The following is a 24,072-nucleotide window of genomic DNA, read 5'->3' on the forward strand; positions in this document are numbered from 1 at the left end:
GTTACGTAAACGCTTCTCTCTTCGGCGTTTTTTCTGCGAATTCTCTCATTTTTCTCAAATTTTTCCGATTTTTCTGCGAAATTTTTCCTCTTTTTTTCTACAGATTTTGATCTGCATTGTTTTTCAATCAAAGTTTCCATTTCTTTTGAAATCCAACGCTACAATTAAATTCTTATAGATTTTGCATATTCGAAAACAATGAATGATTCAAGTTCAGATCAGTTGAATCAGAGCGAATTAAATTATTCTTCAAAATCGAATCAAGTAGACGAGGTTTAGTTCGTTCCTAATTTATGTAATTTCATTCTTCAACAATTTGAATTGAATGTAATAGAATCGAATGCAATTGAATCAAGTGATAATGAATAATTTTATTTTTCTTTGTAAAAATCAGTGTTGTTTCTGAATTTGAATTTGGATGGAATGCTATAGTTTTGAAATTTTTAGATGAATCTATTTAGCCGTATATGAGACATTTTTCGGTTCATTTTTGTTTGTGTTTAATGTTGATTTTTATGCTATACATTTTGTCTTAAATGGAATTAAATTTTTTTTAACTTTTATGTGATTTCAACCAACAATGAGCTGATGAAATCTTTTTATTACAAATATGATATTCACTACTATACATTTGTTTCATTTGTTTTTATATAATGATATTGTGCTTATAACATTCTATATGGTAAGTACAACAAATCCTAAGTTATCAATGTGTGTTAAATGATAACAAAGGCACTACAGTTACATTCCATATCCTAAGTACAGCAAATCCAAGCGAACGAAAGTAAATTAACCTCAATTAAACTAAGAAATGAATGGAAATTACTTAAGAAATAAAAAATTTAGTCAATATTTAACAGCAATATCAATTGAATCTCAGTTAATTCATAAATGAATTGAAATTAGTTCACGATTTGAACAAGCAAATAAAAGACTCAATCATCAACAAAAATATTCCATGTCCTAAGTACAACAAATCCAAGTGAAGGAGACCAAATGAACCTTAATTAAACTATGTAATAAACTGAAATTACTTAATAATCGCACCACAGAAAATCATTTCAGAACAAGCAAATGAAAAGACTCAATGATCAACAAACATACATCCAAATCATTTTTGGATAAAAAAAGGTAATATAAATGACACTAGAAGCAGTACAAATATATTTTATGACCTAATTGTACGAAATCCAGAGAAACGAGACTCAATCATTAACCAAAACATATGCAAATCTATTTTATATCCAGAAAGATTATCAATATTAATTAGATAACACCGAACGAGTATAGTTATCACAAAATGTATACTATAAAGAGAACTACTGTTTCTTTTTTCTTTTTTTTTAACTATATCTACTATTTCGCAAGAGAGAGAAGACGAACTGCGTACCTTCAATTATCTTTCTTCCTTTCTTTCTTTGAGTTTTAGCCGAAATTTTGATGGTTTGTTGCGAGATTTTAAAAGAGGTTTTAAATTTGAGCGAAAGATGGTATCTGTTCATGTTGCAGAGCGCGAACACCAAATGTCTTTGTATAGAATTTGCAGAGCGCGAACACCAAATGTCTTTGTATAGAATTTTTTAGACACGTGTATAATCGCTCTCTGAAATGAAAGTGATTTTTTTGGACTTGTGTCAATTTAGTTGGATTTAGATGACAAAAATACCTAAATGTGTAGATAAATAAATAAATGTAAGAAATATAGTTTCTTTTGTTGTTTTTGGGCTGGACCTTTTTTCTCATTTGGGCTACCTTCTTTTTCGTTACGGATTTCGGCATTGGTGCAAGACAAATAAATGTAAAGAAAAGCGTGGGAGGCCTAATTCAATCATCATTAGGACCACAATATTGGTCCACCAAGCCATGGTAATTGCATCTCAGGGTTGGGGGTCCCATATGTTGAGTTATCAACTCATCATGGCCCATTAACCACCACAAAACAAACACCTCCTTCATTTTTCTTCTTCCAATGTGAAGTTAATTATTTAATTTAAATTTGAAAAAACACCCCAAAAAATTTTCAATTTGAAAAAAAATTTATACAGTCTTGCAATTACATTCGTTCTTTTGAATGATAATTTACACAATCAACACGTGTAAAATTACTTTCTACTGTATCAGAATTAAATTCTTGAAAAAAATAAAGTAAAATTCAATTACTTAGGTCACAACCCTTTGTCATCGGCCCAAAATAGAGAAAATAAGGACATGCTTTCAATGCAGCGGAAGATCAATTGATTCAATTCATCTCAATAGAAACACTGTACAAGATTGCTTCTTTTGTTGGGTCCCTAGTCCCTACCATTCACCACTCCTCAAAGTTCAAACACACATTGCATGTTAATTCAACCCTGTGGTCCCATATAAAGCTTTTCATCAATATACATTGGTGTGATATGAATCATCCAAATTTCAAGAAAACCGAAACACAAACACATCACTTTATTATTATTATTCTCATATCATATCAATTTGACATTAAATGTGTGCATGCTACGTAAATACCCTGGCAAAGAGACAACACTAACACTAATACCAACACAAAACACATCCAAAAAACAAAACACACAACACAAGCTCAAAGATATTAACAAAAAAAAAAACAATGCAACACACATATACATCCCTTAGAAGTGGCTGATGTTGCTGGATCATCAAGTGGAATAAAAATAATTTGTGACAATAAGTGCAAGCGGCCCCTCCTTAAAGCTTTGATGAAAGTTTCTTCCATCTGAGAAAAGGCAATAGTAACCCCAAAGGAATAGCCATGAAAAGGATGCAAAGAAAAGAGGATTTAAGACTGGCCCCCATCACTCTATCCTCTTTAGTACTACTTTCTCTGAGTGGAGTTCAGGCCAATCACATTCCATGTTTCGTACTTCAGAGCTGTACTTTGCTGAGTAAACCTTACCATGGAAATTCCCTAACATAGAACTCTCTGTTTTATTCAGCAGATTCTACCAAGAATCAGCAATAGACAAATTCTATATAGGGCTTAAAAATAAGGACATGTTCGGTTAACTGGAATCACTTGAGTCCAAGCTCTTTAGCCTCAACTTTCATGGCTTTCAAGCAGCGTATGGCATCATCCAAGAGCATAGCCGGGTCCCTGTCCTTGTCCGTGCCACCAGGAATCATGCTCTGAAGAACATTCAAAAGTTCTCGTAATTTCTCCTTTCTCATCTTCTTGTTAACTGACAAGGAATCCGTTTCTTCAGATCTCCCATTGTAGCAGTTGGAACATCTCGATTCGGCATCATCTTCCATTGCAAAGGATTTGTTCTTCGACTTCAAAGAATCGGTAGTACCAATAAATTGTAAGCCATCATGATAACCATCTAATAGCTTCCTCTTCTTTGTTCTCCCAGTGGAGCTTGCAACTTCTTCAATTCCTCCAAATTTTCCGTGGTTATAAAGATTGGTCATTGTACTTGGAGAATGCCCTGTGCTGGTAACTTCATCGTCGTCATCATCATTCCCCGTAGAATAACCATCACTGTCAGAGGAAAGCAATGCATTAATTTCTTCCGTGTCTTCATGCATCTCGCTTTCAACACCAGTTCCCAGATTCTCATCCCCTTTATCATCCACAAGTGGCCCATTCGGATGGCTCAATTCTTTTCCCAAAGGGTATTCCCCATTCAAATAGTTTGTGCCGTGCAATTTTGAATGCCAAGAAGCAAGGCACTCATTGGGACTCCCAAACTTAGAACTATAAACAACAGTTGTTTGACCACCCGTCTGATCAATAACAAGGAATTGCTTCTGAGGGGAGCCTGATTCACCATAAGGAGCAAATTTGCCCCTCAAACCTTTTACACGATCGGCAAGGAATTTTTCCTCAGCAGCAAAGTTTGGAGCAGGAGTAAACTCCTGTCGAGAGCGAGGCAAACAATAAAACCAAGGATGGGGTTCATTAGAACATCCTAATGGCAAATTGGGCATTGAAGGTGACTCATAAGCTGGCATTGTTTCATTCCTTGCTATGACATTGATGCCAGAGTTCACGGCAGTGGCAGAAATACCATTTTGCTTCCACGCATTAGGGGGAACACTAAAGGAACCCAAATTGGGTGACTGCCAACCAAATTGCATACGCGGTAACCAGGTTCCACAATCTTCTCCCATTCAATCAATAACAATCACCTAAACATTATAGAAACACATGCTATGACATCAGTAACGATTCATTGATTCAAGAAAACAGCCAGTGCTAAATGAATGATATTGCAGAATATACCTGAAGAAAAATGACTTTGACGCAAGACCTATTGCTTATCAAAGACTTCTTTCGCGAACAAAGCAAATAACTAAAAATACTGGCTTAACCAATAACCAACCCACCAAAACAGAATAACACGAAATACTCTACGTGATTGGCTTGAGCAAATGACGGAAATATTCAGCCTGGCCAACATACAAACACAGGTTTTGATATATTTACTAACAAATCATAACAACTTAACAAGTGCACAATTGAAAACAATGAATATATCGAAACTGTTGGTCAACGAGTGTTGATTCACATACCTGGCATTCTCTGAGAGGTTGAAAGCATGCTATAACTCTAACTATAATGGTGGAGCAACCCGCGATTCCATTCTCATGTTTCAATGCCCGAAATTTCGTATGACTTGCTGCTTGGCACACCATAATAACTAATTCCCCCTCCCCTCCCAACCCTCCTCAATTCAAAATAGAACAACCAAACAATCTTGCTTAAGACAACTAATCTGAACACCACCACTCCAGAACAAAAGGTTTATATGAACACCACCACTGCAGTTACTAGTAATACAAGGTACAACTAGAACCACCTAAAGAAGGAAAACCCTAACTCTAACTAATGACACCTAAAATATATTTGCTTTAGAGAAGAAAATAAGATTCTTCTATTCCTTCTTTTTTCTGTCCCTTCAGCTAATCTGACGGACATAGCAAGGAACAACAACAAAGAAATTGGACCCCATGGAAAATGATGCAGGTGAAAATTGGTTGAGAGAAAAAAGATGGTAAAGATTTTATAGAACACAAATTACAGGATCACTTTGCAATAGAGATTTAAAGAAATGCCTTTTCGGAATACATCAACAGAAAGACTAAGCCACCACCGCATGCTGTTTTCTGCTTAACCAATTTTATAGAAAAGCCACCGCTGCTCCTTCACCACCCAAAAACCTAATTTGTATTTAACAACCTGCAACGAAATCTCAACATCAGAAATATCGTAATTTACACGAATTCGCAACTCCTGGTTCTGAAAACAGCAGAAACAAAGCATAAAAGCAATAAAGATTAAAACTTTTCCCTGAACTTGAACCTTCCCGATAAGATTGTTCTTGGAGTTTAGCTCAATTCAAGCTATAATGCTTCGAAACGAAATAAGATTAAATAAAATAAAATTATGCAATTTGACTTGAAATCACACCACACACAAAATCATAAAAATCCAAGGCCACGAAGCTCCAAGCCGGAAATTGTTCCCAAAAATTGAGTGTAAAAATTAGTCAACGAAGTGAATAAATTCCCTTATGAAGAGTTAAACATAGAAAAGAAGAACTTACAAAAAAAATAGAGATAGATCCAAGTTGGAACTCAATCCCAATAGACAAAAATGATGGAGGCAGAACGAGGAGACGAAGAAGCAAGCGTTAATGGGTACAGTCAAGGTAGAAACTCCAACCCACAACGATTGCTCGGGAGTTCAATTATATACACCATGCATTCTCATTTGACATTTATGCCCCTCTGTTTTTTATCCAAATCAATTCCATCCAATTTTTTAAATAGAATATTTTAATTTTCTAAATTTTAAAATACATCAAATAGTCTCTTTATTTTTATTTTTTTTAAGTTACCAGTGAAAGATGGCATGTAAGTGAGTATAAAAAAATTATATTATTTAAATTATAGTCGTTTATTTCTATTAAATAATATAATTTTTTTTAATTTAATTCGAAAAAATAAAATACAAAACAATTTTTTAACAATTTGAAAATATAAAAAACAATCTCTAAAAAAATTAAAAATAATTATTTTGTCTAAACTAATCAAATTAAAAAAATCTATATTATTTAATAAAAAATTATTTTATATACTTTAAAACTTAAAGAATTAAAATGTCTTATATTAAAATTAGACTAATTTGAATAATCCATATTATTAATTAAGAAAATAATTAACGATTTTGGATGACACAAATTCTCAAAGAAGACAAGAGTATGTTTGGATTAGATAATTAAAAGAGGAAAAATTATTTTGTTTATATTATATTTAAAATTTTTAATAGCCAAATAATACGTTTAAATATTTTTAAGAAAATTAAAATTCAAAAACATTTAATAAAAAATTTTACTCATTAAAAATAAATATTTTACTCCCTTAAAAGAAAAAAAAAAAATATTCTCATTTTTTGCTGTGTCATTTCAAAATACATTACATTTATATATATTGATTAAGAGTTAAAATTAATATTTTATGAATACAAATAATCTAGCTATATTCTCTAAATACGAAAGTTTCATAAGTAATATAAAAAGAAAAATTTATAAATGAATTACAATGATAAAGAATGAAAAATATAATTAGGAATTATTAATTAGTTATATGTAATTAAAAAATTATTAGCTATCTAAACCTTTTATATTAAATTAGTAGAAGCATGATTGTGGAACACGAGCAAAAGTGGGGTGCGTAGGGCCCCCCGTGTGTGTGGTTCTATGATCATTATTCACGAGTTTTGTTGACCATAATACCCCTGGGTGGGTAGTTAGGTTCGAACCTAACCACACAACCTGGTTAGTTTGGTTGACCACTACCTGGCCTTGTGCCCTTGTCTCCCTTTCACTCGACGAATCAAACACAAATTAGTTACACGCATCATACTGCAATTCCAATCATAGGCCATAGCATCGCTCCATCTTTTTCTTTTTTCCACACTTCTTCTATATAATATGGTATTTCAAGAATTAATTTGTCGTAGATCTAAATTTTATTTAATAATATTGCGAGAATCAAATCGATCAATGAATTAATAGAGTGACTGATTTAATAGTTTAATAGTCCAATTAAAATTTAACTATAGTTAAAATAACGTAATTAAATATAAAATAAAATTATTAAAAATTTAGGATATTTAAATTCAATAATTTATAAGTTAATAAAATTTAAAAATTTACAATTTTATATAATAAATTGTTCATAAGTTATAATTAAAAGTTAACAAACAACTTTAAATATCAAAATTTATAATTAAAAAAAATTTAAAATGCACATAAATGACAAATGCATAATGTTCTACCACCAAAAGAAATAATATTATTAGTGAATAATTTTCAACTAAATAAAAAAATTGTTATTACAAATCATAATCATCATTAAATGTTTTAATATATCCATCAAAAATAGATAATCAGAAGGTACAATTTTCAGAAATACCACTAAAAGAAGCTGTATTTGAGGACTCAATTATAATATCAAATATCAAAATTTAATAAAGTACCATCAACTGTCAACAAAATTATTTTAAAAAATTTAACAAAATATTCTAAAATCATTAAAATTAAAATTTAACAAAGTAACGAAGCACCATCAATGAAATTATTCCAGAATCATTGAAATTAATCATTAACAGAAATATTCCAGTTTCATAAAAATTAATAAAACAAAAAATAATAAAAGAAGAAGCAACGATTCTACGAAATTATTCTTTCCAACAACCAAAATTCAGAATAAAAAATACAACAACTCATAATCATTATAATTAACAAAATAAAAAAAATAAACGGAAGAAACGGTGCTTACCAGCTGTGAGGAAGGAAGGGAGGTTACAGCGAATAGTCGATGGCGACAGAGAAAAACATTTGCACTTCGTAGTGAGTAGAGAGAGAGAGAAAGGGGGGCTTGAAGACAGAGAGAGGTAGGGCTTGGCAACAAAAATAGAGACGACGAATTCAGGGGACGAGGACAGGACCGAACAATCGTTCGCGATGGCGATGTCAACAACTTCGAGCAAACCTTCTGGCGATGTCGAGGAGAAGATGATATAGGAAAAGAGGGCCGAACAGACTTTCGAGAGGCGACGATGACAACCGCTATTTGTCATTGCCGACGACAATAGTGGTGGGTGCTGATGAAACGAACTTTGAAGTGTGATGGTGGTTGCTGGTAGAATTTAAGATTGGATTTCATTTGTAAGAGAGAATGAGGGAGTTTTATTATGTTTTTTAAGTAACGAATCGAAAATCCTAAAAAAAATTGAATCAGTTCAAGTAGTTCATCGGTTAATTTTCGATTCAGCCTGTTCTTTCAATGGTTTTTATACGGTATCCAATGTTCAAATCAATCAATAGTAATTTTTAGGTTGACCGTTCAAACCTGGAATTATACATATTTAATAAGGACCCACGCACCATCCAATTGCATTCGCACAAATTGCATATTCAAGAATATTACACGCATTATTTTTTGTATAGTTTTTTATTTTTTCAAAATAGAAATAATTAATAAAATAAAAAATATATAAGAATGATATAAATACTATTTTTCTTATATATAGGTGTCAAAAATATTTTGTATGCACGTGTTATATATAAAATAAAGTATCGAAAGTATATAAAATGTATCAAATCTCCTATTTTAATGGTGAAGAAAAATGTGTATCAATTTACTACAAAAGATAGAATAAAATCACATATACAAAATAAAAGTTAGTTATTAATTAATTAATACGTATAAAAATATATATTTTGACATATTATAGCAAGATTTATTATACTATTAAACAATTTAATGATTCTTCAATTGAAAGTTTGATGCTTTTAGTGCTTAGTTATTGGTTTGAAAAAAATGATATTATATATATAAACATAATTCATTAAAAAATATTTCTAAAATTTTAATGAGTTATTTAGATTAGAATATATTATCTCAATTAATTTTAGAGTTGTTATTTTTATTTAATAAAAAATAGACTGATAAAAACAATAGTATCTATTAATACACACTAGTATATACGTTTTTTAATTTAAATGAATATTAAAAAAAATTATTTTTTAAAATATGTATGAATTTAAAATAATACAAAAATACGCATGATCCATTTCGCATGGGCGGTGCGTGAAATGAATTTTAACTCCATTTTCCATAGAACTCCCGTAAAATGGCACTTCTGATGCAGCCTTCATAAATTGGACCAACTCAAATCTGTGGAGAAATAAAAACAACTTTGGACAATAATAATAATAATAATAATAATTATTATTATTATTATTATTATTTTAGTTATTATTAATAATATTATTATTATTATAAGCTATCTAAAATTGTTCTTATTTTCCGGACGCCACGTCTGAATTGGTCCAATTCGTAGGGGCCACACCAAAAGTGTATATTACGCGCACTCCATGTAAAATGGAGTTAAACTCTATTTCATAGGAATCCCGTGCAAAATGGACTCTGGCGTATTTTGACACAACTTTAAATTTATACGTATTTTGAAAAAAAAAATTAATATTTATTTAAATGAAAAAAAACCACTAGTATATACAAAATAGAGTGGATACCCAACACAATTCCGATAATTATTTAAAAAAGACAACAAAATTTTTAACAAAAAAATTATTTTTTTTGGTCTTTGATTTTTATTTTTATAGAACTGATTAGCTTCTATGCCAAAAAATAAAACATTGATTTTTTTGTACAGGAACTAATTAGTCCCATAAAAATAAAAATCAAGGGTCGAAAATGGTATTTTTTTTAAAAGTCTCGTTGTCTTTTGAGATAATTGTCAGGAGTCGTTTAGGGTTTTATTTCTCTACAAAATACATATAGTCAATAAATTATAGCTCAAATAACATAATCTTTTCATGCTCACCTAAGAAGTCGCAAATTTGCGTCTCCCTATATATATAACACATGTGATATTTATTAATTAATTAAATATTAACTATATGGATGGTCTTACTTTAGGGATTTGGGGTAAGAAAGCCGAGGCTCAATAATGAATAGGGATCGGCCCCCTCCTAGAGAACAATATTACTTTACATTGATGTGATATATGAGGATATGTGCCTAATATAATTAGGCCATCAAAAGGATTTTTCTTAATAAAATAAATAAATTAATTATTTACTAGGCTTTTCAATATATATCAAATACATTAAGAAAACGTTGAACAAAAACTTTTTAACAAATTTCTAATAAAGTCTTAAATTAAAAAAGTTGATGATATTTTTCTTAAATAATTGAAAATTTTCTTAAAATTTGTACATAATTTTTTTAGTAGAATTCTAACTAGTTAATTAATATTATAGGGAAGTGTGTTATTAGTAAGTCGAATTAATATGATTTAATTTATTTTTTATTCATATCTTTTTATAAATTGAAAAAGTTTTGTTTGATTTAGTATGGTTTTATTTTTGTTTTTCTTGTTTCGATCCTTAATAAATTGAATTGGGTCAATTCAATTTATTTTATTACATGCTAATTAAATTTACCTAGTTAATTCGATTTATGTGTAAATAGCTATAATCAAGTTACTTTGATTCGATTTATGTAAATATATTTAGGACAAGACGTATAATCAATTATAATTGAGACCATTTACATAATTTTTAACTCTATTCATTTTATTAAAGTGAATTACTCTAAGAAATATGGACCGCTCAACAATTTTTTTTTTAGAAATTATTAGCTAATAAAACTTATTAAGTAGATTAAAATAATAACTTTTGAAATTGTATTTAAGTGATAGTACTAGATGAATAAATCTCTTCTCAATTAAGTTTCTTACTAAACTTTTCTTTTTATGTTTTCATGTTTTCCTTTTTTTTAAATTATTCTTTGTTTTTTCTGTTTCTGTTTCTTTTTCTTTTTCTCATTTTTCTGCTTAACACATTTTTTATATTCTATAATTTATACAAAAATTTTGCACTTTTATAAAAAAAATGTGGCTCGGATTTAAGAATGAAAAGAAATTGAGTTTTTGGACTTAAATAATGTTGGTTTTGAAACTAGTTCGGAACTTTTGGCCTACATGCCTTGGTTTTGGTTTTAAGTCTCCAATTTAAATGATTTCAGTTTGAGTAATTATGATTCCGAGGATTTCTAAAGAGTTTAAGTGAGGCAGGTCTAGAGTCTTGTGTCTTCTCAAAGAAAGTTCCGTTTTAAGGTGATGATTGAAAGTCTCTTGGACATTTTGTAAAATGTTATATTAAGTGACTAAGATTTGAAAGAGAATTGATTTTGAGGAAAAGTTGATTTATGAGTTTGAAGAGATTTGAGAAATAGAAAGTGACTTATGGCTTGAATAATGATTGGTTTGATATGAATTGTTAACGAAATGCGGAAATGATGATGGATGAATGATTATGAATAAATATATGTGGCTTCCGCACGTTTATCTGAGATACGAGTTTCCCTGGGTAAAGTACCGTGGCTTGCCACCACGTGTTCCAGGTTGAATCTCGATACTCTGTTGATCCTACGTCGTAAGGGTGACCGGACACGTATAAATTCTCGTTTTTATGAAGTTTATACTTTTGGAACTATACATGAGACTATATATATTTTTGATGAAGTTTTGTATTATTCCAAAATGTTCTTGAATATTTGTTTTTGAAGCATTGAAGTATTTGTTGGTACTCACTTACTTTAAAGATGGTATCAGAGCCAGAACCCGGATCGATGTGCCAACGAGGGCGCTGGGCTCCCTTAGGGGGGTGGATTGTAAAGTCCCACATCGGTTGGAGAGGGGAACGAAGCATGCCTTATAAGGGTGTGGATACCTCTCCCTAGCATGACGCGTTTTGACGAGTGAGTGTGGGGGCTTCGGCTAGCATCCCTATCGTCAAAAGCAAAACCGTGAGGTCTTGTGTGCCAAAGCGGACAATATCGTGCTAGCGGGGGTAAGTAATTTTTTCGTCCCCAAGGTCTGGGGTCAAAATCAAAATCGTCCCCGACCTTTTTTTTAATTAAAATCATCCTCAACGTTTAAAAACGCTTTAAAATCGTCCTTTTCTATTTTTTTGGACCAAATTACCCTCATCATCATCATTCTCCTCTTCACCACCACCACCACCACCACCACAAACACAAACACAAACACCACTCCCTCACCCTTCCGGTAACCCCCACCCCTCACCCCTCACCCCTCACCCTCCACTCCTCACCGGCTCCCCTCACCGCCTCACCTCACCCCCCACCCCTCACCTCATCCCCCACCCTCACCTCACCCCCCATCCCTCACTGCCTCCCCCTCACCCCCTCACCTCACCCCCCACCCTCATCGTACCCCCTCACCCCCCTCACCGTAACTCCCCCTCCCACCCCTCACCCCACTCGGTCATCATCATCATCATCATCATCAACAGATTTCATCAACAACAACAAATTTCATCAAAAACCACAGAAGAAGAAGAAAAGAATAAGAAGCAGCAGAAGGCAGAAAGCAAAAACAGAAAAACAGGGGCGGCGGGGGACTGGACGCAGGGGCGACGGCGGGCTGGATGCGGGGCGGCGGCGTGGGGCTGGACGCGGGGCGGCGGCGTGGGGCTGGACGCGGGGGCGGCGGCGGAGGGCCGGACACGGGGCGGCTGCGGGTTGGGGGTGATGGAGTGAGGGTTGGGGGTGGGTGTAGGAGGAAAGGAAAATTGTGTGGGGGGGGGGAGGAGAGAAACGAAGAGATCTGATGGGGGGTGGGGTGGGGTTTTTTTTTTAATTTTTATTAATAGTTAAGGGTAATTTGGTCCAAAAAAATAGAAAATAACGATTTTATAACGATTTGTAACGTTGAGGATGATTTTAATAAAAAAAAAAGGTCATGGACGATTTTGATTTTGACCCCAGACCTTGAGGACGAAAAAAGTACTTATCCCTTATTATTACTTAAATAAGTTTAGTTAGAAACTTAAGATTTATTCTTCTAGTACTATTACTCAAATACAATTTCAAAAGTTATTATTTTAATCTACTTAACAAGTTTTATTAGCAAATAATTTCTAAAGAAAAAATTATTAAGCGACCCATATTTCTTATGAAGAATGTTAAAAATTCATCAATATTTATTATTTTTAGTCATTAGTTAATTATCAATATTTAAAATTATAAATTAAAAATATATTATTAAATTATTAAACTAAAAAATTAAATTAATAACCAACAATAATAAATTCTAATAATACTCGAACATTTTTTTATTTCTTAGGAATGATTTTAAAACAAATTATCCAAATTCATTTGTAATCATAGGACCTAGCTAATAGTAAACACACAGTAATTGAATGAAAAGAAAAGAAAAATAGCACATGGTAATAAGATTAAGGGGCAGCATCGTCCTTAATCTGAAGCACCTAACCTTGCTAATTAAGGCACATGCAGCATCATGGTGTATATAGTTATGTTGTGATGTGTATGTGTGACCCATAAAATTATAAAATCATAAAATTATAAAATTATATTTGACAGATAAAATATAAATAAAAATATTATGTTTAAAGATACTGAATTAGTATATTTTATATCTATATTGATAGAAAAAATACAAAAACATTAATAAGAGATGTAACTTATTTTTATTTTTTTACTATTTTTGTTAATTTTTATAAATTATAATTTTTATTATTATATTTTTATTTTTAAATTTTTTGAATGAAAAAAATAAAAATATATTAAATTTTAATAATTTATTTTAATTTATCATCAAATAAAATATAAAAATATAAAAATTTATGTTTTTATTATTTGTATGTTATTTTTAATGTCTTATCTTATCTGTTCTTAAAAAACAAATGTAACCTAAAAAATCTTATGCTCCACATACCAAAATCTCTAGCTACATAGCTACCTAAAAGATTTTAGCTTGTTTGGATTGGAGGGAACAATATTTAAGCTTATATAATCAAGTTCTTTAGGTCTAAACTTTTTGTTGCACTAATTAAAACAGCTACACCGCAAACCAATTGACCTATATAGAGCATCCATATATTTTCTTTCTTTTTTTTTTTTCTGATAAAGAAACTACTTTACAGATAGATAAGTTTTTTTAATTTATCTTTAATAATATATATGAGTTAATAAATCAATGAATAAATCGAATTAAATTAAAAGAATTACTTTGCAGTTTGCACGTCTCTCTTTATATTATTAATTTTATCATCATGGACGTTTTTAATTTTTATCACTTCTGATTAATTTTAAAATATATGATGTCAGTTAGGCCAATATGTTTAGCACATTCACAAGGACTTAATTACATACATGACCATGCTTCTTTGGGATTTTGTGTACAATAATTGTTAGTTATATATTTAATTTAATTTATTAGGTATATTTATTTATTTTACTAAATAAAAAGTTAGGACGCTATAATGAATTATATTTTTATAAATGTTGTATTAATTAATTCTTATTGTTCAAATCCTTTAATAATATAATTTGATGTTAATCCTAAATTATTAAAAATACAACATTCATATATTCTTAGTTGATTACACATTCATATATTCATATATGGTACTTTAATTTAATTATCTTATTATTTTGAATTGGAAATTTTGTTGTATTTTTTTTTATATAAGAAGGAATGATGGTGATAAAGATTATATATCAATATGTCATTCTAGTTGTCCCATGCATGCTGATGATTTGAAAATTTGAATGTTTAATTTTGTAATATAGTCACTAGAGATGCCTTAGATTAAATATAATAATGCACAAAAAAAAAAGCACGTAAAGTTCATACAGTAACCTAATTAAATTAGCACCCTTCGTCATCACTACCAAATAGCTAATAATATAGAGGGAATAAAAAAAAAATAAAAAAATAGATATATGATATATCATTCTATGAAAACTCACCAATCTCATTATCCAGGTTTGCTAATATGATGTTAACTTCTTTTTTATCCCATAAACCTACCTCTACTTTCTCTTTCTCATGTTTTATTATATTATATTATATTATATTTTAGAATAAGTATAGAAAGTCAATGAAATATTTGTACAATGTATACAATGAAATTTAGAGATGTCTAATTCAGTATCAGAGATATAACTATTAGTGTTACTTTTTCCCATCAACTGAAGTTTTTGGGATGAGTAATATCATGACATGATATCAGAACTCTAGATCTAAAAGGTCAAGAGTTTGATCCTTAGTGAACCTCAAAATTAGCTTAAGTTTTTGGGATGAGTGATTTCATGACATGAGATGTTTATTATCCTAGTACCCGGATGATTATTCTGGATAGTATGAGTGATGTTCATTTTTTAACTCAATAACCCATTGTATACATTGTACAAATATTCTATTGACTCCCTATCCAGACTCTTTATTTTATTTTCCTTCCTTCCTCCTCCAATTCTCTCTTTTTAAATATTATGATGTCAATGCCAGCATGGTTTTGAATAAATAATTATTTCGGAATGTTGAAAATATATAATCAATGCTTATTACACATTTATTCAAGTGCTTTCATAGAGGATGGTAATATAATTAGTTGATGAATGACTAATGTGGTAGGTTTATGGCTCGAATAACGAATCCATAAGAGAAGATTATTTTTTTTTTTAAATAAGAAAAGTTTAACTCAATTATTGGGTAGACTTAAAATCGCCTTTATTTGAACAACCCTCCGTAAAAAATTTTATATTCATCTAAATAATTCTTAATCGAATAAAATCAAATAAATATACCTTGTTATTATAATATAATTTACATCAACTAGATGGTTGAATGTAATAACTACCCCTTTTAGAAACAAAATTAAATTTGAAAGTTTAGAATTTTGAATTTATGGATAGGAATCTAGTAATTATCTTCCGTTTGAAATTAAAATTATCCCAATTACCTTATCCCCAAATGTATATAAACAGGGGTGTATCTAGTAGAAAATCACTCTTCTTAAATACTAATCATTTCTCTTCTCTCTCTACAAAAAATATATTATGTGTGCAAACACAAGAGGCAAGCTCAAAGAAGTGTTAGAAAAAGAGTAGAAAATTATGTTTTTCTTACTTTTATGTTGGCATGTAGTATGTCCTATTTTATTTTCTTCCATCCATGCATGGCTACCATCTTTCATGTGTGTTATGGCATTAATTATTCTTTACTCATCTTTCATCCACATTGATCATAATTATCTATTATGTCATTCATGTCCTCTTGATCCATTAATATATATCCCATATTTTTCTATGTACATTTACATGACCTTTTATACCATTATATTATTATTCCTTTAATGTTGAGAGTACATACCCCTTTATAATGTTTTATTTAATTATTTAACATATCCTAATTTTATATGTGCATATACATGACCTTTTATACCATTATATTATTATTATCCCTTTAATGTTGAGAGTACATGCCTTTTTTTAATGTCTTGTTCAATATACCCTATGCTATTATGTGCAACTAAATGACCTCTTATATCATTATGTTATTATTACTCCTTTAATTTAAGGTTAAGGGTACATGCTTTCTTATAATATTTTCAAGTATTTGATATACCCCATTCTTACTATGTACACTTAGATTATATTTTATACATTATATTATTAATATCTTCTTAGGATCAAGAGTACATATTTTCTTATAATTGTTTTATTCAACTAATTAATATCCCCTATTTTATTATGTAGAATTATATGAACTTATACCATTGGATTAATAATATTTCTTTGAGTTAAGAGTATATGCCCTCTTATAACTATTTTATTTAACTATTTAAAATATCTTAATTTTTTATATAATGTACATTTACATGATATTTTATATATTATATTATTAATATCTCTCTAGGGTTGAGAGTATCTACTTTCTTATAACATCTTATTCAACATGCTCATTTTATCATTGTATATGTCCCTCCTCTTGCATGATCTATTTTTGCATGAATCTCTTCTTGTGTATGCCTAAACAACCCTAGTTGTGAATTAAACTGAGGGACAAACGGAGGGAATGATCCTTCGGTAAGGAAAGGTGACCCAAAAAACAAGATATCGAGATGATCCCTTTAAGGGAGGGTGATCGATCGAGATGATCTTTCGATAAGGGAAGGTGATCGTCAAGACATTCGAGATAAGAACTTTCGGTAAGGGAAGGGGACTCTCATTTTATACTGGTTTGAACTTAATACCCTTCATAAAAGCTACAGTTAAGGAAGAAGAAAGTATAAGGCAAAGTTTGATAATAGTGATGTTCTTTTTTTAAGATTTATTTATGAATATGTCGACATTTCATATTTTACTATCCTTCTATTTTTCCTATGTGCTTCTCTTTTGCCTATATGCTTTACAAGAAAAATTCATATTACATGCCATATTGTACGATCTTTTTTTAAAATCCCGCATATGAAGATGTTGCATAACACTCCTAAGACTTTAAGTTCTCATCCCTTTTCTTTTTTCATACTGTCTCCAGAGGAACATGGCACAGCAGATAAAAACGACACAGTGTCCCGCGAAGGTAACTTCTGAGCATGACCCCTCGAAACACGCGTGGATAGTTACGACCACTACTACCGTGCTCCAAACTATTTACTTAGGTTGAAAGTTCGTGAAAAGAGAATCCCAGCTGCCCGTCATAACCTTCCTAGATAAGAAGGCTTCAGCATTCAAAAAACGGTCATCTGAGCATCTCGAATCAGATTCTGAGACGGAGGAAGAGAAATCCAATAACCCTGGTATGAAGGAAGACACCATGGAAGAGGATTCAGAGGAGGAGTTAAACCCTTGTGGAAGTCCAAGGGTGGAATAGGGTTGTTGGATTCCTCTTCCTTTGTCTCGGAATCTGATTCGATATGCATCACTTCAGATGACCGCTTCTTGAATGCTGAAGCGTTCTTATCTAGGAAGGTTATGACGGGCAGTTGGGGTTCTCTTTCCACGAACTCTCGACCGAAGTAGATAGTTTGGAGCACGGTAGTAGTGGTCGTAACTATCCACGCGTGCTTCGAAGAGTCATACTGAGAAGTTACCTTCGGGAGACACTGCGTCGTCTCTATCCGCTGTGTCATGTTCCTCTAGAGACAGTATGGGAAAAGAAAAGGGATGAGAACTTAAAGTCTCACTATGAGTGCTATGCAACACCTCCATATCTATCTCCAGCCCACGTGTGGGATTTTAAAAAAAAGATCGCACAATATGGCATGTAATATGAATCTTTCTTGTAAAGCATATAGGCAAAAGGAAAGCACATAGGAAAAATAGAAGGATAGTAACATATGAAACGTCAACATATTCATAAATAAATCTAAAAAAAACATCATTATGATCAAACTTTGCCTTATACTTTCTTCTTCCTTAACTTGTAGCTTTTACGAAGAGTATTGAGCTCAAACCGGTATAAAATGAGAGTCTCCTTCCCTTACCGAAGGTTCTTATCTCGAATGTCTTGGCGATCACCTTCCCTTATCGAAGGATCATCTCGATCGATCACCCTCCCTTACCGAGGGATCATCTCGATATCTTGTCTTCGGGGTCACTTTCCCTTACCGAAGGATCATTCCCTCAGTTTAATTTATAATTAGGGTTGTTTAGGCATACACAAGAAGAGATTCATACAAGAATAGATCATGCAAGAGGAGGGACATATACATGATAAAATGAGCATGTTGGACAAGATGTTATAAGAAAGTAGATACTCTCAACCCTAGAGAGATATTAATAATATAATGTATAAAATATCATGTAAATGTACATTATATAAAAATTAGGATATTTTAAATAGTTGAATAAAATAGTTATAAGAGGGCATGTACTCTTAACTCAGAAATATTATTAATCCAATGGTATAAAAGTTCATATAATTCCACATAATAAAATAGGGGATATTAATTAGTTGAATAAATTATAAGGAAACACGTACTCTTGACCCTAAGAAGATATTAATAATATAATGTATAAAATATAATCTAAGTGCACATAGTAAGAATGGGGTATATCAAATACTTGAAAATATTATAAAAAGGTATGTACCCTTAACCTTAAATTAAAGGAGTAATAATAACATAATGATATAAGAGGTCATTTAGTTGCACATAATAGAATAGGATATATTGAACAAGACATAAAAAAAAAGCATGTACTCTCAACATTAAAGGGATAATAATAATATAATGATATAAAATGTCATGTAAATGCACATAGTAAAATTAGGGTATGTTAAATAATTAAATAAAATATTATAAAGAGTATGTACTCTCAACATTAAAGGAATAATAATATAATGGTATAAAAGGTCATGTAAATGCACATAGAAAAATATGGGATATATATTAATGGATCAAGAGGACATGAATGACATAATAGAAATCATGATCAATGTGGATGAAAGATGAGTAAAGGATAATTAATGCCATAAAACACATGAAAGATGGTAGCCATGCATAGATGGAAGGAAATAAAATAGAGCATACTACATGCCAACATAAAAGTAAGAAAAGCATAATTTCCTACTCTTTTCCTAACCCTTCTTTGAGCTTGCCTCTTGTATTTGCACACAGAATATATTTTTTGTAGAGAGAGAAGGGAGAAGATTAATATTTGAGAGGAGTGATTTTCTACTTATAGGTGCACCCCTATTTATATACATTTGGGGATAGGATGGTTGAGATAATTTTAATTTTAAACGGAGGGTGATTATTAGATTCTTATCCATAAATTCAAAATTCTAAGCCTATCTCATCACTGATTTTCAAATTTCGAATTTAATTTTGTTTCTAGAAGGAGTGGTTGTTACGTTGAATTCCTAGGTTACGGAATTGGCGTTTGCCTAATGGTGTTGAAATTATTGGATCAACCTTTAGATTAAAAAAGAGAGAAAATTAATGATCATTAAACTTTTATTTTTATACTTTACTAATTTTTTTCATTTTTGAAGATAATATTTTGCTTCCTTTAACAGATATTTTTCACACCCGAGAAAAAATTATAGAGGTTCAATAGAATTATCTACTGTTAATAATAATGATTATGCTTAAAAATTTTGTAAATTTAAAACTTGTTAATTATACTAGCTTCTTGCTAAGTACAAAATACCTGTTAAACTGTACTTTTATATTTAGATGTATAAATTTTATATGATTAAAAAAAATAAATTAACAAGAATTTAGTGATTAAAAATGATATTTGAGTAATTTTTATAATTAAGATACCAGATTCGATTTTTTATTATATAAGACATTTTAAAATTATTTCTAATAAAAACTTGTCCTACCGTAGTTCAACCGGAAAAATCGAACCAATATAATTAGTTTGCAGTCAACCCAGCTGGGTTTAATAACTATAGTGATATATAAACGCAGATATGAAAAATAATAAAGAGTTAGGAACCTAATAGTTGTTACAAGAGATGATTTGCATTAATAATAATTATCGATGATAATTAAAAATAGAGAGAATGGAGGGGCCAAAGAAGAAAAAGCAAAGACGTGTTCTATATGATCTTATTTAGGATATAAAGTTTCTGGTTTATGGCGTAGACAAGCATGGTTTTCCATGTTTTCTGCCACTAATGTTTGTATTTATAATGTTCAATAATACTTTAGAGTATATATATATAAACGTGGGTCACTATATTATCAATTAAATACCTCCTTTTTCTTTATGAAGATAATATAAGCAGATAAATATATCCTACAGTTGGAACATATAATAAAATAAGCGAAAATATTTTATAACAAAAAAATATTAACAAAAGATTATTAGAATTTATTGTGTTTGACTTTATTTAATATATTTTTTAATAAATAAATATTAAATAAAATAAATTTAAATCATTTTTTTGTCAATATTATCGTAAAATAAGAAAAATTACAATGATAATAAATTTTTTAATATTATATATATTATTGGCTTCTCGAGAATAATAGTTTTGGATCCGTCCCGTGTATTGATGATGTAGTGTAAAATGTTGTACATTGTAATTTTTATCAAATTCATTATTTTTATCACTATAATGAGTTGGATTGCAAGATAAAATATGTTTTGCGTTTCCAAAGTTATAATGAAATGCAATACACACGGCTCTACAAACCAACTATTTAAGCATAATTACTTTCATTTACAACTAGGTTGATTAATAATTAATGTCCAATTGATGATGATGCACGAGGATGTGATGCCATATCTAGACTGCCATTGACTAATAAGTAATAACATATAGAGATTAGAGAGTGTCTTAGTTTTGGTACCAATTAAAGTTCATGTCTTCGTTTCTAAGCCAGTTACAAAGTACCATATAAATTCTTGCATTGTCAATGAGTATTTAGATTATTATATTAAAGACGTATGTTAAGATTATATTTCACAAAAGATAGGCTTTTGATAATAATAATAATAATTCAAATTAACTACTAAATAAATCAGTTATTCATATAAAATATATATTAAAATATAAAATAATAATAATAATAATAATAATAATAATAATAATAATAATAATAATAATAATCTTCAGGAGACAGATAATAGAAGTGGCAAATGGATTAGATTATCACTACAAGAAAAATACTACTGAGTACCATTGAATTTAGTGTTGCATAGTAGCCACGGTTTTACCGGCGAATTTACCGATGAGTTAGGTGTCAAATTTGTCAGGTCAAATTATTTTCGACAAATTTACGATTTCGACGGTAAAGTTGTTAGTAATAATTGGAGTGAAAATAAAAAAATGGGGCACATCCTTTAGGGTCGGATTTATCCGCGAAAAAATCTAACGGTAACTGTGCCGTAAATTTAAATTGCGAACCCTTTTCTCCCTCGTTCGAATTCGTCTTTCTCTCTCTCTCTAACCCTTTTGCCTCCCACTCTCTCTCTACCCCTTTCATTTCCCTGGCAGTCCCCTCCTCTTCGGGAGCCACTCCTCGTTGTTTTTGTCGTCACCGTTGTAACTGTCAGATTCTGAACGAGCTGCTACCGTTGCTGCCGCCGTCGCCAATACCGCTGCTTCTGCCGCCGTCTACGCCGCTTCTTTTTCTCAGCTCTGGTGCTCTTTTTCAGGTAATGCTTCTGAACTTAGGGTTTTATAAAATTCTGATTTGTTGATATAATTTATACGGTTTATTTGCTGTTTTGAGACTTCTAATTATTGTTGATTATTTAGTTCTGAATTTAGGGTACTGAACTTGTTTTGAACTTAGAGTTTTCTAAAATTCTGAAATTAGAATACTGAACTTGTTTAGTTTCAATTTTAATTAGAACATGTTCTGATTTTTGTTCCTTATTTAGTTCCGAACTTAAGGTACTGAACTTGTTTTGAATTTAGGGTTATCTAAAATTTTGAATTTAGGGTACTGAACTTGTTTAGTTTCGATTTTAATTAGAACATGTTCTGACTTTGGTTCCTTATTTAGTTCTGAACTTAGGGTACTAAACTTGTCTTGAACTTAGGATTTTCTCAAATTCTAAACTTAGGGTACTGAACTTGTTTAGTTTCAATTTTAATCATAACATGTTCTGATTTTTGTTCCTTATTTAGTTCTGAACTTAAGGTACTGAACTTGTTTTAAACTTAAGGTTATCTAAAATTCTGAACTTAGGGTACTGAACTTGTTTGGTTTCAATTTTAATTAGAACATATTATGATTTTTGTTCCTTATTTAGTTCTGAACTTAGGGTACTGAACTTATGTTGAACTTCAGGTTTTCTAAAATTCTGAACTTAGGGTACTGAACTTGTTTGTTTCAATTTTAATTAAAATATGTTTTATTATTGTTGAGTTGTTCTAAACTAGTTATTATAATTTATAAGTTTGATTTGTTGTTCTGAATTTCTAATTGGTTTATTTTTTGCAGACATGACGACATATAGGATGTTGCGGATCAGCCTAGTCATCGTGGTTGTGGTCGTAACTGTGGTAAAGGGAGGATTTCTGTTGATATCCCTGGAAATTCTGGATTCTCTCCCTCTAATTTGACTACCCCGGTGACGTCACAAGTTGCGGGTGCATCGGAACAGCGATTCATCATGGTGCCTAACCACAACTACGTTCCTGCGTCTACGGCGACAACGCCGCCTCCATCCGCTCAGTAGCCCATTGTCTTGGCGACACCACCTCAAGCGATGGAGATCGTGGCATCGGAATTCTCTCACAGAAACCAGCCAGCTGATGCACCTCCACCACCTCCCATTGTATGGATGACGATTTGGCCTGATGGCAGAATGAGTAAGTACTACTTTAAGTCTTTTATATGCTGAAAGTTTTTGATAATTTGTGATTAATGATTCTTGATTATTGATTATAGTTTTAGTGGATTTAGGGTTATAGGCTTGAACTGCTGAAAGTGTTTGATATATCGTGATTAGTGATTCTTGATTATTGATTAGTGATTTTTTATTATTGATTCTAGTTTAATGGATTTATGAATGTTGCTTCTTGATTATTGATTGTTGTTTATTGATTATTGACAATTGGTGTTGTTTTAGTTAATTGTTTATGGATAGAGTTTGTGGCACATTCCAGTTATAGATGAAACTCTGCCAAAATTTCTAAAAAAAATCTCTATATATTATGGTTATTTGCTTCTGAAGTTTTAATTTATATTGCCATATTAGTTTGTTTGTGAATTATTGATAGGTTTGCGCCAAATAACAACGCATGTACTCAGGAGATGACCAACGTCGTCAAGTTAATGTACGACCATCCATGGCTGAGCTAGAAGAAAATCTCCTCTGCAACCAAAGAGCGATGGTTTTAGAAGTAGACAGTAAAAACTTAATATAGTCAAACCTTATTAACTAAGTTTATATCTTTTATTTTGTTGAACACGATATATTTTGATCAAATAATTTTAAAGTTTCTTTGTGCTGGTGAACTTTATATGGGACAAGAGCATGATGACCTCATCAGGAAGATATACGACCATCAAATGGGTAAGCAGCTACAACAGATGTTGGAGGATGTACATGAGAGGCGTGACCACCTCACTTCCTGGCTTTGCCCGGAAATCAAGAAGGCTCTGTACGTTCACTGGGAGACCGATGAGGGGTTCAGGCATCGGCGTCTCACAAACAGAGCTAACAGGGTATCGGTCAAGTCGTCCAAGTATATCGGCGGCTTATCGACCT

The 24,072-nt window shown here is 31.0% G+C and overlaps 1 protein-coding gene across 3 annotated transcripts; it reads right to left on the reverse strand.

Annotated features, from left to right (window-relative positions):
* Positions 1–2,410: 2,410 nt before the first annotated feature.
* Positions 2,411–8,291, reverse strand: LOC112762597 (transcription factor bHLH143). Of its 3 annotated transcripts, none has more exons than XM_025808475.3 (4): positions 7,804–8,291; positions 4,531–5,197; positions 4,241–4,407; positions 2,411–4,146 (listed from the first exon to the last, which is right to left on the reverse strand). In XM_025808475.3, exon 4 carries the CDS (start codon positions 4,126–4,128, stop codon positions 3,028–3,030), a length of 1,101 nt encoding a protein of 366 aa, XP_025664260.1. In that variant the 5' UTR covers positions 4,129–4,146; positions 4,241–4,407; positions 4,531–5,197; positions 7,804–8,291; the 3' UTR covers positions 2,411–3,027. The 3 variants fall into 3 exon arrangements, with proteins under 3 accessions (XP_025664260.1, XP_025664259.1, XP_025664261.1); XM_025808474.3 differs by lacking the exon at positions 7,804–8,291 and adding an exon at positions 5,565–5,703; XM_025808476.3 differs by lacking the exons at positions 4,241–4,407; positions 7,804–8,291 and adding an exon at positions 5,565–5,703.
* Between the last annotated feature and the right edge of the window lie 15,781 nt (positions 8,292–24,072).

This window comes from Arachis hypogaea, chromosome 17 (assembly GCF_003086295.3).
Source record: "Arachis hypogaea cultivar Tifrunner chromosome 17, arahy.Tifrunner.gnm2.J5K5, whole genome shotgun sequence".
Taxonomy (NCBI): domain Eukaryota; kingdom Viridiplantae; phylum Streptophyta; class Magnoliopsida; order Fabales; family Fabaceae; genus Arachis; species Arachis hypogaea.